Raw genomic sequence first — 17,793 nt, 5'->3', positions numbered from 1 at the left:
GTTCATTTTCGAAAACGTACTTTTATTGAAAAAAAGGTGTTTTCGGAAATGTATCTCCGAAAAGGTGTTTTTTTTTAATGAAAAACATTGATTTCAGAGATGCATCTCCGAAATAAAGTTGTTTTTCAGAAAATTGGTGTATTCGGAAGTTCATCTCCGAATTCACCCCCCTTGGAGGAATTCGGAAATGTACTTCCGAAATAAGGTCTGGACAGAAGAAAAATAACAAACAAGAACGATTCGCTTTATTTAATCGGATGAAGATTACATCGATCACATTACATAAGATTAAAGTTACATATTGTTAAACACGGGTAGGTGAGGATGAGTCAACATTTTGATAACGTCGTCCCCTGATCGTTGAAGTTTCGCGTCCAACTCGATCGGACCCTTCGAAGAAAATCGGTCGAACGTTGTCCACAAAACCGCTAAATCTTCGTCGTTCTTGATCTCAAAAGGTGTGAACTCAATGTCTCCCTCGTCGTTAAGCGATGGCGAGCGGTACTCGAGCTTGACAACCTTTCAATTTTCGGGATATTGCAATAGCTTGTTGAGCGACGTTATCAACTCCGCAAACGACGTGTCGCGCGAGAAGCGAAATTGGAACGGCACCGGGTAGCCGGTGGTGAAGTAGACGAATGCTAGGTGGGGGTAGGTTTGTGTCATTTGTGTTTTCTGGTGTGAAGAGGATGAATAAGAGTGTCTTGTATTCATAGACTTATTGGAGCAATGATGGCCCAACAAACCTTATCCTGCTCAGTGGTGATTTCGGAAATGAACTTCCGAAAATTGGAGGCAGACAAGTATATTTCGGAAGTTCATTTCCGAATAATGCAGAAACAGATGTAAATTTTGCATTTTGTTGATTGCTTAGTGTTTTGTGTAAAAAATACAAAAGGAATTCAAAATAGACATAAATTAGACAATGATGACATAAAACATACTTATATTATATATGTATTGATTCAGTCCGATTTTACATGATAAACAACAATACATACAAAAATGGTCATTACAAACAAAAAACGATCCGGGACAAACTAAAATTCACCGAACCAATCGGTAGATCCTAAGTCCAAAATAGGTATGTTCTTCGACCGCTCTCTATTTTGCTCGCGCTCTTGGCTCATCATTTCTTCAAACTCCGCCATTCTTGAAACGAAAGGATCCGGCCAAGTCTCCGCCTCATTTGAATGATGTGCCGTCCATTGACAAGAAGCAGCCGGTATAGGACACCTCGATTTCAAAAACACTTGGACGAAGTGCCGCGATCGTAGATACCCGATGCATATGATGCGGCTCGACGTGTCCAATGGCGGTCGACTATGAAGTGGAAAGAAAGTCTCACATAGTCCAAACCTCGTCAAATCGACACACACCCGATCATATGAACTTGCTATTAGATGACCCATATCGGGGAATGACATCCACTTCGAAACCGGAGCGATACCGGTAAGTGATGGAACAAGTGAATCATGAATTTTCGCAAACTTTTCTTGATTTTCATATAGTCGGCCGTAGATGTCCCGATACGAAGTCAACTCCGCAATACGTTCCCGTCGAACTAAAGTGTGATTATTTTCCCCTTTACCGGGCAAACCCGCAACGGCCCAATATCCACAATTGCCGTCGCCTCCAACATCAACGATGTTATCGATATATTTGTGCATAAAAAGTGGCATCTCATCAATGTAGACAATGGGTGATTTTTTGATCGGCGATGTGCGAGGTGGCTTCAAAATACGATCTCCTTTGTTACCACTACACTTGGACTTCGGTGTCGGTGAATTCGGGAATGATGCATCAACATGTTCAAAGTAGGAAGGAGATCGTTTTGTTGATGTGTCTTCTGGTGTATTTTTGGACTTTTTCGGTGCACCTTTCGTTTTAACCGGTTGAGATGGCGGTTTCAAATCGGTGGTCTCCGGAAATGCAATTTTTCGCAATTGTTCTTTTATGTGCATTTTCATTGTGTCATCCGCTTTAGCAAACTTCTCTATTATCACTCCCAACTCGTCGGAGATGGTGATTTTGGAGTCATTTTCTTTCGGCGGGTCAAAATCATCAAAACGAAGCTTCTTCCAATGGTCGGCTACCTCATCCATGCGTATTGGTGAATTCAACTTCTTCTTTTTTGAAAGTATACAAGCACATGGAAGGCCGTATGTCTTTCTAATGGTGCACCCACATAAAGAACTATCCGGCCCCGTGGTCTCCGACCGCTTCGCTTCATGAAACAAAAAATTCAAACCCGATCGGGATATGTTGTAAATCAATGGGGAGAATAGAATTTGGCCCTTATACCGGTGTTCCATAACTGTCTTGCTCCGACCGAACGATGTTTGAATTTCATTGTGTTGATTTTCAAGCATTTGGTTCACGGTGTCCCATCCCCGACACAAATCTCCCTTGCTATCACCCAACCACCTCTTCAAGACCGCATGTGCGGATTCAACTCGGTTAGTCGTGGTGCAACCAAGATGTCTAACTCGATTTGTCCAAGCGCACACGACTTTTTCCTTGACTTTGTCAAGAATGGTGGATTCGACGTAATGACAAAAAGTCTTAATGGAACCACACAAAGACCTAAAGTGTACCAATTTCTCGGTATACACCTCTTCGGAGTATGCATCTAAAATTTCCCTCCATGCCGCCATTATCCTATCAACCACAACACCGGCTTTGATAACTTTACCGTTTTCATCCGGCCTATCTTTTGTCCCAACTGCGGGTTTCAACTTACTTCTCACGTTGCAAGTTATGTGATACAGACAAAGTAACACGGTAGATGTCGGGAAGACGGTATCAACCGCATTCATCAAAGCATTGTCCCGGTCGGTGACAATGACGTTTGGCATAACCTTTTGATCAACTAACAAAGACTTGCATATTCCCAAAGCCCATGTAAAGTTTTCTTCTTTTTCACACTCCAAAAAAGCAAACCCGACCGAATAAGTCTTGTCTGTTGAGGTCACACCGACTATCTCTAGAAGAGGAAGCCTATATTTGTTTGTCTTGTACGTCGAATCCATGACTAGAACAGTTGGAAATGTGTTGAATAATTTGATACTTTCGGGATGAGTCCAAAAAATATCACGCATCGTAACTTTGTCCTCGGACGTTCGGAAGCTTGACACATATTTGTTATCGCCTAATAGTTTCAAAAGTTGTTGCATTTCCGACCGAGGCCCCATTTTCAAAACTTTGAGATTGTGTTGTTCATTGTAAACTTGCTTGATATTTGAAACGTTATCCATTTTTTTCCGTTTCAAATCGGCAAGTATGTTGCGAGGCGCCACTTTAACTATCGATAAATCTGAAATCACAATCTTCTCTTCACGGGACAAACGACACGCTATTGGATGCCCGTGTAACTTGGCATCCAAGGCATGATTATGAACTCCACAAATGATGCTTAAACGCCACAAATCATCAACCCTCCGAGTAGCACGCAACTTAAACGGACACCCGCACTTTCTCGATTCCGTGTCTTCGTGTTTTAGCACCCGGTTTGATTGTGCATAACTCCCACCCCGTTCGCAATTCAAAACAACGAAAGCTTTCCGCCTACTATTTCCATTGTCGGACCTTAAAATAACAATTCCAAATCCAAGTTTACTAGCTTCGTTTCGAACCCAATCAAGCAATTGTTCACGACTACCGAAGCTCCGATCATTTGTAAATTCTTGCCGTACATCAACCGCATTGATCATAGATTTAACGTCGATAACCGGATCGTTATTAACGTTGACAACTTCCGGAACTACTACGTCATCGTCTTGCACAATGTTGTCCGGATGCACCATACCTAACATATGCAAAAATTAGCAAAATTGGCCAAAACTGTTTTTTTAACTGCCAGGGCATATTTCGGAAGTTCATTTCCGAAATTTGTTAGGTAATATATTTCGGAAATGAACTTCCGAACCATCGCAGGTTTCAGCATAAATTTGTTGAATCAATGTAGTGAAATAGGGGATGAAATGAGAGATGTTTACCTCAAATTGTAGCTTTCTATGCTCCCTTTAACGTGATCAACGGTTTGAAACTTGATTTTGAGACGAAAAATGGTTGGATATTGATTGAGTTTTGGAGAGGATTTGGAGAAGTTTTGGAGAAAAAATGATGAAATAGTGAAGGAGGGAAAATTGTATATGCAGAAATGTTTTCGGAAATGAACTTCCGAAATATTCACGGTTTTGAATTTTTTTTTACTTCGAAAATGCATCTCCGAAAACACCACTTTTTTGGTATTTTCGGAGATGCATTTCCGTAGTAAAAAAAAATTCAAAAAAAAAAACTTTGGAGATGCATCTCCGAAGCAGGGGCAATTGGGGGATTTCACTGGGGGTGACCCCATAGGGAGGTGGGTAAAGAAATTTTCAAAAATTATTGTATAATTATGTGTTTGTGAGGAGATTTTGAAAGATTTAGTTATATATGGCACACACTTGGTTGTCCAAAATTTTGAGTATGATTCCACCAATATGTCTATAGCTAGCTGGACCCTCCAAAATTTTGTAGCGTTCTCAACTTTTACTTTTTTTTTCTCCCACAAACGCACAGTCCTTTGATCTCTTTTACTTTATCTAAACTAAATAAGAAAAAGTTTTTCAGTTAGTTAAGATGAAAATTATTTTACTCAAAAAAATAAAATAAATGAACAAACTCTTATATATATATATATATATATATATATATATATATATATATATATATATATATATATATATATATATATATATATATATATATATATATATATATATATATATATATATATATATATATATATATATATATATATATATATATATATATCAACATTAAACAATTGAAACCAAGATGTTGAACATCATGGTATCATCGTGTACTTATTTTCATGCATATTAATAATTTATTAATAGACTAAAATAAAATTAAAAAATGAAGCCCTATTAAATGTGAGGCCCTGTGCAAAGGGTCTCTTTGCACTGCCCCTTAACCGGCCCTAATGTTTGTACGTGCGTTTTGTAATATTGACATGTTGAAATAAGAAGTGACACTCTTAATCATTATTAATATTGTGGAATTATGGTGGTAAAAAAATGAAAATGTCATTTTCAGTGGAAAAATAATTAAGTTGAAGTAGATACCTAGTTGGTCGTTATAATTTTTTTATTGATGTGTACGTTTTAGAACTTCGTACTCTTGTTTGCTTTTTAGTTTTGGAGTACTCTAAGGCTATGTTTGGGAGTTTGGAGGGGAGGGGAGGGGAAGGCTTCCGAAAACGAATTTTTAAAAAAATATAGAGAAATATTTGACATTTTTTGAAAAAATGATTTGGTTTAGAATGATAAAAGAGTCATAATCATTACAAAATTTTTAATTTTCAAAATAGTATAACAACCTAAAAGATATTTGGAAAATTTATATAAGCCCTTCAAAACCCTCCAAAACCCTCCTTCAATACAATTTTTGAGTTCCCCCATTTTATGGGGTTTTTGGTGTTATGAATAAAACCAAACCCTCCAAAACCCTCCTACTCAAAATCCTTTTATTCTTTTCACCCAATTCTTCTTATTTTTTAAAGCCTTCCCCTCCCCTTCCCTCCAAACTCCCAAACATAGCCTAAAAGATAAATAAATTCATACAACTAAAAGTTAAATTAATGAAAGAAAAATGTATACTCTCCTCTTTTTTTTCACCACCGGTAAAGTTCAATTCAGAGATTAATTATGATATCAAATGGTTTCAGTCCCCTTTCAATTGTAGTTGCAGAAGTATGAATCGTGATTCTCTCTATCAAATCTAGCATTAATCATCATTAAACTAACTAACGATTAGTTATAATCTCTCTTTAAATTGATCTAATAATATTTAAAAATATTCAGTCATTCAAAAAAATATTTATGGCCGGTCATTATTAAAAAGAGTAGAACTCATATTTACCCACCATGTCAATTCAATTAATGCTTAATTTAAGGAAATTACCTCTTGATCAATAGCAATTATATGCAATTTGTGGGGGGTTATTTTACCGATTTGTGGGGGTTTTTGACCTCTACAAACTATTTTGTAACTCCCTCTTATACGATTCCCACAATTTATCTGCGGGTGTTCTGGACAACCACTGGTATCTTGGTGAAAAATTTGAGGAGTTTATTTTGGAGGCCTTAAACCCATGTAAAAGTATTAAAAATATACAAAAAGAAATTTAAATAGTCAAACTTTTGTTTTATTAATTTTTAAAATGAAAAAAATATATGTTAAAAATAAAATACATAACAAAGATAAAATACAAATTTTTCTTACACAAATACTCTATTTCTTTGACAAATCTAACCAACTACACTAAAACAACAAAGATAAAAATTGTCCAACTTCGAATTCAACATCTAACTAGCTTGTCAACTTTTGAAGAGACTACATATAGCAAAGAAGTCTCCATATCTTATCTAAACAATATTATCTAAACTTGTTTAGTATAGCATCATCAAAGTGTCCCTTACATTTTCCATGTCTAGTGTGAATCTAATGGAACAATCCAGAACACTACACAAATATAAATACAACTTCATACAATTCCTAATTTCTCATTTGTAACTGACCTCTTGCAAGAATTGTCGTGTCTATTGTGAATCAAACAGAAGCATCTAAAACACTACAGAATTTACACCATTACATTTTCATGTACCTGACATGAAAAGCAACTCCAAGCATCCATCAGTTCTTGAATAAGCATTTAAAATTCTTTCAGCTCCTATATACAGAATATAATTGAAACAGAGAAGTTGTATATTGGTTTATAGGAAAAGGATGTTTCCTACTAGGTTATGACACTGTTAATTGGAACTTTATGAGATTTTTGTTAAGAAAAATGGGATTTGGCGCAAGGTGGATTAGGGGGATGAAGGGATTTGGCAGAAATTAGTAGTGACAACTTGTGGAGCATGAAAGCTATCCTAAGGGGGTTCGAACTGATGTCGGGACTGAAGATAAACTTTTGCAAAAGTAAGCTGTACGGGATTAACGTGGCAGATTGGTTCCTTAACGCAGCCTCGCTTTTTCTTTCGTGTAATGTGGACAATTTGTCATTCAAGTTCCTTGGAGTCATGGTAGGGGATAGTCCTAGAAAATTATCAACGTGGAAGGACTTGATCAAGAATGTAATGGGAAGGCTCGCGGTTTGGAAAGGGAGACATCTTTCGATGGCAGGTCGTGTGATTTTGATAAATGCGGTGCTGAACGCTATTCCGATTTACACTCTATCTTTTTACAAGGCGCCATCTAAAGTCTTGAAGCAGATTCGGCGTATCCAAAGCGAGTTTCTTTGGCGTGGTAGTGAGAATAAAAGAACCGTTCATTGGATGAGTTGGAAAACAGTTTGCAAGCTGCGGAATCAAGGGGGTCTAAGAATTAAAGACGTAGTAGTTGTGAATAAAGCATTACTTTATAAGTGGAAATTGAGGATTTTGAACGACCATGACGCTATTTGGGGAAGCTTGCTTAGAGCTAGATATAAGTGCCCAGAGATCAAGGTCTTCGTCAGTGATAAGAGTGTGATTTGTAATGGTGATTCTTTTTGGTGGCAGAACCTGGTTCTGTCTAATTCAGGTCTAGCCAATGAGGATTATGGTTTCTTCGACTTAATCAAGTGCATGGTTGGTAATGGAAGGGGAACAGCGTTTTGGCATATGTTTGGCTGGGTAACCAAAGCTTGAAGAGTGCGTTTCCGGAAATTTTTAGTCTGCTGTTAACAAGGAAGCTAGTGTGGCAGAGGTAATCATTTGGTAAAATCAAAGTTGGTCCTGGAATTTATAGCAGATGGTTGTTAGTAGTGATCTGCTGGATGATGTTATTCAGCTGGAATTTATTGCGCCTCTACATAATGTTTCTTTAGAGCAGAAACGTAGGGATGTGTATGTTTGGTTGATGGGAGACACTTGTGTTTTTACGGTAAGGTCGTGCTTTAATTTTTTCACTGAGATTAGAGTCGATAGTTCGATTAGTATTGAAACACAGAGAGAGTTAAATTGCTTGTGGGAAGTTAAGGCGTCGTCCAATATTCTGCATTTCGAGTGGAGATTCATCATCAATAGGTTACCAACCAAAGATCTATTGATTAGGCGACATATTTTACGGGATAGTAGAGACTTTTGTTCTGTTTTCTGTTTTAGGGAATCCGAAACAAGACTGCACTTGTGTGAGGATTGTAGGTTTTCTATCAGAATATGGACAAGGTTTTTGAATGGAGTGGTCTGAGCCCGGTTTTGGAATTAGGTGATTTTGTGAAGTTCTTTTTACACTGTCAGAAATTGAAGAACAAGACCATAAGATTAACGGTAGTTGTTATCTGGCTAGCCCCAATCTGGTCTATTTAGTTGATACGTAATGAACTTCTGTTCAAAGGAGGGATCTTTAATTTTGATGAGTGTATGACAAGTATTATTTATAGGTCTTGGTTATGTTAGGGTTTGTTTAGTAAATCGATTTTGCCTTGTAAATTTCATGAGTGGAACATATTACCTATTTCTATTTTGGAAGTAGGGTTTAATTTGGTTGTAATGGGCAGAGTATCCCTTAGGGTGTGTTTGGTTCGGGGTAGATGGAGGGGAGAGGAGGGGAGGGGAGGGAATATTTTTAATTAAATGTGTTTGGTTCAAATTTTATGAGGGGAGGGGAGGGAAGGGGAGGGGAGCAAAACCCCTCCAAAACACACTTTTTGCATCCCTCCAAATCGGAGGAATTCGGAGGGGAGGGGAGGGAATCTCAATTTTAATATTTTAAAAATTATTATAATTACTATAATATCCTCAGTTTTATTTTAATATTTCAAAATTATTCATTTTCTTTTGTATTATTGCTCTCTTATGTGTGATTTTTCTCTATTGTTTCTATCAACTTATTATAATTATTCTCCATCTTCAAATTATTTTGAATTTTTTGTTCTTAATATAAATCATAATCATTTCACTTTTTTGATTTTTTTATAACTCTTTTATGTTAATTTATATTTTTTTTCTAATTTTGTTATGTATCCTATCGTATTTTCTTTTATATCAAATTTTAAAATTTTCATTTTAATTAATTAATTAATTTTATTAAAAGATTTAAACCATTTATATTTAATAATAAATTATTTTAGGTATTTTATGTATAAATTTTTCACATTTGAATATCGTATTGTATCACTTATATAAGATAATAAGGATAAAAATGTAAATTATTAGTAAAACACCTCCCCTCCCCTCCTGAACCAAACATATTTTTAATTAAAATCCCTCCCTTCCCCTCCCCTCCCCTCGTTTGAACCAAACACCCATCTGATTAAAAAAATTCCCTCAGATCCCCTCCCCTTCTCTCCCCTCCATTAAAATCCCTCCCCTCCCCCTCGTTTGAACCAAACACACCCTTATACTCCTGTTTATTATAATATTTGTCTATTAAGATTAGACCAGAAATATGAGGCATTGAGTAATAAGTCCATATATTAAAATAATTAGATTTTATTTTAATGACATTTAAGTGAAAGTGTTATTTTTACATTAAGTGTAGAAAAGATATTGGGCTTATTTTATGGTATTTTAAGTAATAAGGGATATATTTTATTAGGCCCATTTGTGTGTTAAGTGACTAAGGTAGTCTTATTTTTGAAATAGAAGTAGTAGAAACACAAGTGCTATACGAAAAAGAAAAAGAGGGGAAAAGCTGGGTTGTGAAGAGGAGAGGAAGGAGACCCAAAGTGTTGCTCTAAGGTGTCATTTTTCTTCAATTTTCCATTGAATATTCTTAGAGGTGCACTCAATCCAAGGTAAGGGTGAGATTCTCTTCCTATAATAGGGTTTATGAAACTTTGTACGTTGGGGATTAGGAATTTAAGTTATAGTTTTGCTGTGTTAAAATTGTTCCGGAACTGGAAATTTTGTATCTATATTATTGCTGCTTGTTACTGTTTGTATTAATTGATTTTGTGAAGTAGAAGTATCTGTTTGAATTAGGCTACCGTGTCCCTAATTATTTTCTGTTCAAAGAAACTACTTTTGTTATAAAACTTCATTGTAGGAGACACCTAAAAATTGGAACTGGTATAGGCACACCTCTGTGTAGCCCTAAGAATTGAGTCTTTTCCTCTTCAAATGTTTAGGACGCGGGTCCCAATGTGGTGAAGATGACCGTCCCATGTCATACTCTCCGATAACTTGTTTCATGCTGTGTGTTCTTTGCCTTGTTCTTTTCTTGTAGTGTTTTCCTATTATTCATAATATCTTGGATATGTAAAATAGTATATATGTATTTGTGATACAACCTTATAATACTAAGTAGTAACTTTAATAAAAAAATAGAAACAGAAAGCAGAAACCTTGTGTATTCAAGAATGAAATAACATGACCAATGGCATATTAGTACATATGAAGTAATACAGTAGCAGCAATAATAAAAATAAAACAGTCCCGTTTGACCGAAATAGCTGAATTAAACGGTATAATTAGTTGTCCGGAATTTGATGAAAATTTATGTGGTAGCTAAGTTTAATTAGTACATTAACGTGGTGGTGTTATTTTGTCGAAATTGTGATATTAATCGGTCGATTAATTTAATGGTTGAATTATTTTTCTATAAGCCTATTTAATTGGAATAAGCTTGCATTTAGATAAATCATTCGGTTTGTCGGAAAATAACGGTATCTTAAGAATTTGACCGTAATCATGCTTTGGGATTTAGTAAATAACATAGAAATTTTGGTATGATAGTAAGAAGTGAATTTAACCGAATGAATTGGTTAATCGGTGAAGTATTTGAATTGTGTCCGATTAACTGGTATCGAATTGTGATTATATCTTATGTGAGTTATTGGTATTGCTCCGTTGTTTATATGAAGTCGTTGGAATATATGCGAAGTTATATGTTTGCCGTGATAAGCCGAAATGTGATTATTGTTGTGATGATTTGGTTAACATGTGAATTTATATGTTTGCTGTGATATGCCAAAATATGATGATTGTTGTGATGATTTGGTTAACATGTGAATTTATATGTTTTTCGTGATATGCCGAAATATGATGATTGTTGTGATGATTTGGTTAGTATGTGAAGTTATATGTTTTCTGTGATATGCCGAAACATGATGATGTCGTGATGAGTTTGTTTCTATGTGAAGAATGAATGATTATTGTGACGTTGAATTACCTCTAATAATTGGTAATTATCAGTGACGTGGGCGTATGCATAGTGATGACGTGTGATTGTGATGAGTATGTTGTGTATGTCTTATTTGTCGAGTCACATTCATATGCATACTCTGTGACGGCCTGGGTTGGCAAAATTAGTGACGAAGGCTTATGCCTTGTGCCTCTGAATTGGGCAATTGGTGACGGGGGCTGAAGCTCCAATTGGTACCACATGCATATACATGAGTCATGTCCCATGTGTCTTATGTGATTCATATTTGTGACGTTTGGTGACTATATCGTGGTTGTATTTCGTGACTTGTTAAAGGATGGATGTCAGTGAATATGTCAATTGGTGACTTTGTGAATAGTATGATGATATCAATACTTGTGAATACAATTAACTGAATATGTATGCGTGACTTATAGTTGTGATGTATCGTGAATTAGCTTACAAATTAAATGAATGAGATTTATATATAATTGATGTGAATATGACTTGTGGTGACTTGTTGTGAGATGTAAAGTATGTGAGACTTGTGAATTAGTGAAAGCATGAAGTGTATATCAATATTAATACTTGCGATGTGATGACTATATATGCTTGGATCCTAATATACAATTTATCATGCGCTCACTTATATGATTTGATATCTCACCCTTTTCTCTTGTTCGCCGTTACCTTTATATTGGTAATGTGCAGGTGTTCGAGTATGAAGATTTAGTTGCCGTTAATCGAGTCGGTTGTCGCTCTGATACGTAGCACTCGGAGGACGGTTTTATGATATAACTATGATGTTTATGATGTGGTTGCTTATTGTTTTATCTTAGCTGAATATGATGTTATTGATTTAAAGATTTAGAAGGTATTGGACATGACAATTTTTTTTTGTATTCTGTTTAATGTAGAAACTATTGATGATACTGAACAAAAAACATGACAAAGCTGGACTGGACAAAACCATGAATTGTTGTCCCCCATTAAATCATGAGACAACTTTTTATTCCAAACACAAATTATAAAAGAAAATCAAAATACTAATTTTTACTCTCTTTCTCATTATTTAATATTGGATTAAATATACAAAACCCCATGTAATATAGGCGAAATTCGTTTTTTTCCCTGCAGATTATTTTTTTCAAACAGCCTTTGAAATATAAAAATACCATGTATTTTTCCCCCTAAGTGTAAAGTTTACCCCTGTAATATTTTTTTGTTTGATTTCCCCCTCCCCTAGATTTGGTGTTTAAATTGCACGCTTAGGGGGTAATCCAAACAAACAAAAAATTACAGGGGAAAAACTCAAAAAAAATTATCAGGGAGTAAAGCGAATTTCGCCTATATTACAAATGAAATTCTGGTAAGACAAAACTCAGATGTCATATATGGATGTCATGACATCTGATCTGACATTCATAAACACAGACAAGATAGGAATACGAATAACAGTGCATAAAATAAATAAACACAGAATTATTCACCTTGTTCATTTTAACAACCTACTCTGGGGGCTACCAAGCCAGGGATGAAGTCCTCTATTAGCAGTATCAATTCAAAGCTAAACTCCTTCGTTTACAACTTCTCACTTAATCACTACCCAATGACCCTTCTACCTAGGTTCTCCCTAGATATGGAATATCTCCATTCCACTCCCAATCATAGCAATGATGTCTAGCAGTCAATAACTCAGCCATTGTATCGACGGCCTAATTTCCAACAATCTAAGCACAAAAAAATACAACGTTAACTTGAAGTTTTTTACAAGCTTTCTCCAAGAACAAAACTTCACTCATTGCTTCACATCTTCTGAGTGAGTAAAACAAACCTCTTACCTACAGGCTTCGAGGCACAAATTACTAATCATCCCACAAACCGAGTGGTTCACTTACACGGCTAACCCTAAAAACTACATCTTGTCAATACTCGGCTAGCTTGATTTAAACTAGGTTACAAAGGCTTCTATTTATAACCTATTCCCAATTGGACTTGGGCTTACAAATCGCAGCACTCCTTGTTGTTACAAATCAGCAGATATCTTATGCTACAATCAAGGTCTTTTAATCATAAGTTTCCTAATTTATCTCCTAAATTAGAAACTGCTGAATATTCAATCTTCTAATTTGATTCTTTTGACCTTTAAATCTGCGCCATATTGGATTACAAAATATTCCACGAATATCCTGTATCTGTTGAGTATCAGACTGAATCTTCATTCCAGTTTTGCAGTCGCGATGTCATGGTTGAAGTCATGACATTCCATATAACATCTTGCTTTTGTACCTGACTTCTTTTTGTGATTGCAAGACTTATACATACAAATACCTTTTGCTGCTATTATATGTTTTAGCCAAACATAAATGCCAATCAAACAATAATATAGAGCATCAACAGGAGAGGTGAAAAGTGGTATTAACCCTTTAATATTTTAATTCATAAATATAATATTAATATATTATATATCAATAAAGATATTATAGTAAAAATTATATTATTTTTATTCGATTCATCGACAAATAAAGTTGAGAAAAAAAATCTTTATTTATTATTTTTCTTCTTTTCTCATTATAGTAAAAATTATATTCTTTTTTTTGGTGCATAGACATATAAAGAAAAATCGAGAAAAAAATTGTCCAGAGTTTTAACCATCAAACACAGTACAATACACTAATTGTCTTGTACTGTTCTGTCCAATACTTTATATTTTACAAATCAAATGCACCATAAGATACACTAATTAATTTCCTCTCTTTAAGTTTTAAGAAACACATGTTCTCTCTCTCTCTCTCTCTCTCTCTCTCTCTCTCTCTCTCTCTCTCTCTCTCTCTCTCTCTCTCTCTCTCTCTCTCTCTCTCCAGGGTTCACAAAACAAACTAGCTCATTGAATCGCGCTGAAAACGCATAATGAAACTCAAAATCTTCGTCTCTTTCATTTTCCTCAATGGCTTCCACCAAAGAAATCCTACGCAAAACCCTAGCCGACAAATTTTCTGCCGTCAAAATCCAAGGCAACATCGGCCGTTCACTCAAAGACTTCATCGACACCTAAACCTGACATCAAAGTTGTCATTCAAGCCCTAAACGCCTCAAACTTTAGAAATCATTGATCGAGAAATTGCTTCAGTCATTACTCTCTAGCTCTGATTCTCATGAAGCCATCCATCAATTTGTTGTTAATATGCTTGAATGAAGGTTGTTTTATATTTTATTGTTTAAAATTTATCGCGGTATTGCTGGTCTATATGATTATGGTCCTCTAGGTTGTGCAGTTAAATCCAATATCCTATTCTTTTAGGGTTAGGGTTAGGGGTCGGGTGAATTGTTAACGGTTGCAAAACAGGAAACTAACTAATTGGGGATTTATCAAATTAATTTCTATATAGCGAAGAATGATATGTGATCAGGAGCTGAATTTTGTTAGATTAGGAGTTGAATTTTGTTAGATTAGGAGTTGTTTGTATTGAATTATTTGAACTTACTTTCTATCATTATAAGTGAAAGGGGGGAAATGTTTGATAAAACCTATAGTAGAAACAATTTAGGATTTGTTTGGATTGATTTAATTTTAACTTATCTAGTGGCATAAACACCTGTTAACGGTTAGGGGTAACATAGGAAAACATCTGAGACATGTTCAGAATATGTTTTTATTTTATTTATGAGGATTCTGCACTAATTATGAACTCTTTGAGTGGGATGACTCCTTCAACCTGCTGATTCTAAAGGAGATAAATGTTGTCTTGTAATTTGATTAAAAGTTTTGGACCAAAGTTATGTAATAAATTCAAATCAAAAGCATCGGCTACAATCAGTTGCGAGTTATGGATTGAGCTTACGATTGTTACATCTTGAGAAGGATCTTCCATAGTTGTGATCAAGAAACTGAATCAATGAAAAAAATGAAATTGCAATTCTTGGAACTTGAGAAGAGTGTATCTAAAAATTAATTACAATTGAATCAAGAATTAGTTAAATAGAGGAAGGGATCGATTTAGGTGAATGAAACTGTAAGGAGATATCAACTTTATTTTATTTTGCTTAATGAGTTAAGCTTCACAACAACAATGGTATATGTATTTATACCAATGTACACCAGTTGCACTTGCACTAATGCTACTCTACTACATACACACAGACACTCATCAATAGCTGTCTAATGCTTTTACACATATATTGCATCACTACAACACACATAACTAATATATATGGTGGACTTCTTCAAATACCCACGAGGACAATTTTTAAAAATATGAAATAATATATTAGTTTCTATTTTAATTTTACCTTAAACAAAGTTCAATTATTAGAGTTCCCCTAAAGCTTCAAACTGACATGTTAGATTGCATTAACATGTCGCAATTGTGGGTTCGGTTGATGTTTATTTTCAACCAAGTAAAGTAAAGCACTCGTTTTGTCGTTCTTCAAAAAGCATATATAGGCCTCCTCCAATAATGTTTGATTGAAATATAACAAAATATTATAAAAATATAAAGTAATACCAAACATGTATCCATCCACGGGTTATTCAATTTCCATATGCTGGATTCAATATTCATTTCTTACTTTCTTTCCTTTCCCTCTACGTACTATAAATAACCTCATCACCCTCCTCCCTCTTGTCCTCAAATCAAAACCATCTCTTCATATCTCTCTTTCTCTCACTTTCAATCTCTCTTTCTCAAAATCACTCTTTTTGAAATTATTCCATAAAGAAAATCAGTTTGTATAAAAATGGAAAACAATCTACCAGTAATATCAAAGAGAGTGTGGAGTCTCGTACGTGTTGCCTTCTTCATGCTGAGAAAAGAAATATCAAAGGGTAAGATAATGATGAATTTAAACATGATATTAAGACGCAGAAGCAAGCTCGCCGGAAAAGCCATTGCCAATTTAATATCCCACCATCCCAACCATGGTGGCTCCACCTCAAACCAGCACTCCCACAATTCACACCAGCAATTCACTTCCTCCAGGGAGTATGAATATAGCTGTAGCAACACTCCCAACCACTTCTTCTCAATAGGAAAGCGTCACCACAATCACAAGCACAGTGCTCAAGCAAGACTTACACATGACGATGAGGTGACGGATATGAATGCAATAAAGGCGGTGGTGGAGATGCTTAACAATGATCAAACAATTGTAGAAGTGTCTCCAGGCTTCCCTTTAAGAGATGATGATGATGAGAAGGACAATCAAGTTGATAAGGCAGCTGAAGATTTCATAAAAAGGTTTTACAGTCAATTGAGGAATCAAGAGTGATTGATTAATATTAATTCAACTTACCTTGTTTAATAGATAATCAAGTAGCCATATTTTTTTTTGGTTATTTTCATGATATATACCTATTGGCGAGGGTTTTTGATTCATGTAATCATGTTAATTATGTATTTGCACATGTTTAATTTAACAGTTGCTTAACAATATTAAGATAATATATTACAAAATATCTAAAAAAAGGAGAATAAATTAATGGATTGTATTATATAGAATCTTTCTAAACAAATATTTTCAATGAATCTTTTGATTTTAGGATATACTCTCGGCCGTAAGCACCTTGCAGAATTTTGTGTTGTAAAAATATTCAACATTTTCTGTTATTTTTTAGCAATTAACTAAATATACTTTATACAAGGTAACAAGTTATCCAACTTTTTGAATTGGATAAATAAGAATTTACCTTTTGATAAAAATAGAAAGGTGTGCTTGATAACAATAGAGTAAATCAATAAAAACACTAACATAAAAATTATTAATTAAAGAAAACGAAGCAAATAATTTAAGATGTTCACTAAATATTTTCAATGCAAATGCTTAAAATAGGTAAAAGTAATTGATTTGAAGAGAGATGAAATGAAAGTTTACTTCAATGTAAGACTTTTAGTGCCTCATATAACAAATTTTACACAAAAAATATTCATTTATATAAAAATAACAAAATTTTTATGTTAGTGTTTTTATTGATTTACTCTTTACTTTTTATTACAATCAATTAATTGTTTGTATTCTTTTTTTTATTTATTAATTTATGTTAACAAATCACTAAATTTAAATGTATCATTTTACTTCATAAAGTAGGAAAAATTAGAATTAACAACTTAAAAGAAAACTATTTTAGTGTAGAGATTGTACTCTTCAAATTTAGATTTAGATGCATCATCTGCATTGATTTCATCTCTCAATACTAACCACTTTAGAGTAGAGGTTGTACTCTTCATGTTTTTTTTTTTTTTAAATTTATTATACTTCTATTATAGTTTAGGTTTTTTTTTTTCATTTTAGTTTTTCTTTGCTAATATATTTTTTTGTGTTTGTTTTTCATTTTGTTTAAATATTTTTAGGAGAATAATCAAGAGCAATAAAAAAAGTATATCTTCTATAACTATCAATTTATCTATAACAATGTATAAAGAAGAGGATATATGATTTTGGACAGTTACTTTTACTATCAATTATAATCTTTGGAATTTATTTATAATGGGTTAAATCATTAACTATTATAAATTTTGTCAAAAAAAAAAAACTATTATAAATAAAATTATAAGGTTATCTAAACTCAATCATGAAACTACTTCAGAATTATTATTATTATTTTTAACTATAAGACATGTCTTATAGTTAAAAATAATAATAATAATTCTGAAG

At 34.2% G+C, this 17,793-nt stretch overlaps 1 protein-coding gene across 1 annotated transcript; it reads left to right on the top strand.

Annotated features, from left to right (window-relative positions):
- Positions 1 to 15,753: 15,753 nt before the first annotated feature.
- LOC131654165 (uncharacterized) lies at positions 15,754 to 16,613 on the top strand. Its single transcript, XM_058924589.1, has one exon. The coding sequence runs from the start codon at positions 15,880 to 15,882 to the stop codon at positions 16,408 to 16,410; it is 531 nt and encodes a 176-aa protein (XP_058780572.1). The 5' UTR covers positions 15,754 to 15,879; the 3' UTR covers positions 16,411 to 16,613.
- The last annotated feature ends 1,180 nt before the right edge of the window (positions 16,614 to 17,793 follow it).

This window comes from Vicia villosa, linkage group LG2, assembly GCF_029867415.1.
Source record: "Vicia villosa cultivar HV-30 ecotype Madison, WI linkage group LG2, Vvil1.0, whole genome shotgun sequence".
Lineage (NCBI taxonomy): Eukaryota > Viridiplantae > Streptophyta > Magnoliopsida > Fabales > Fabaceae > Vicia > Vicia villosa.
The sequence above is the reverse complement of the archived record's forward strand: the minus strand, read 5'-3'. Positions and strand labels throughout refer to the sequence as shown.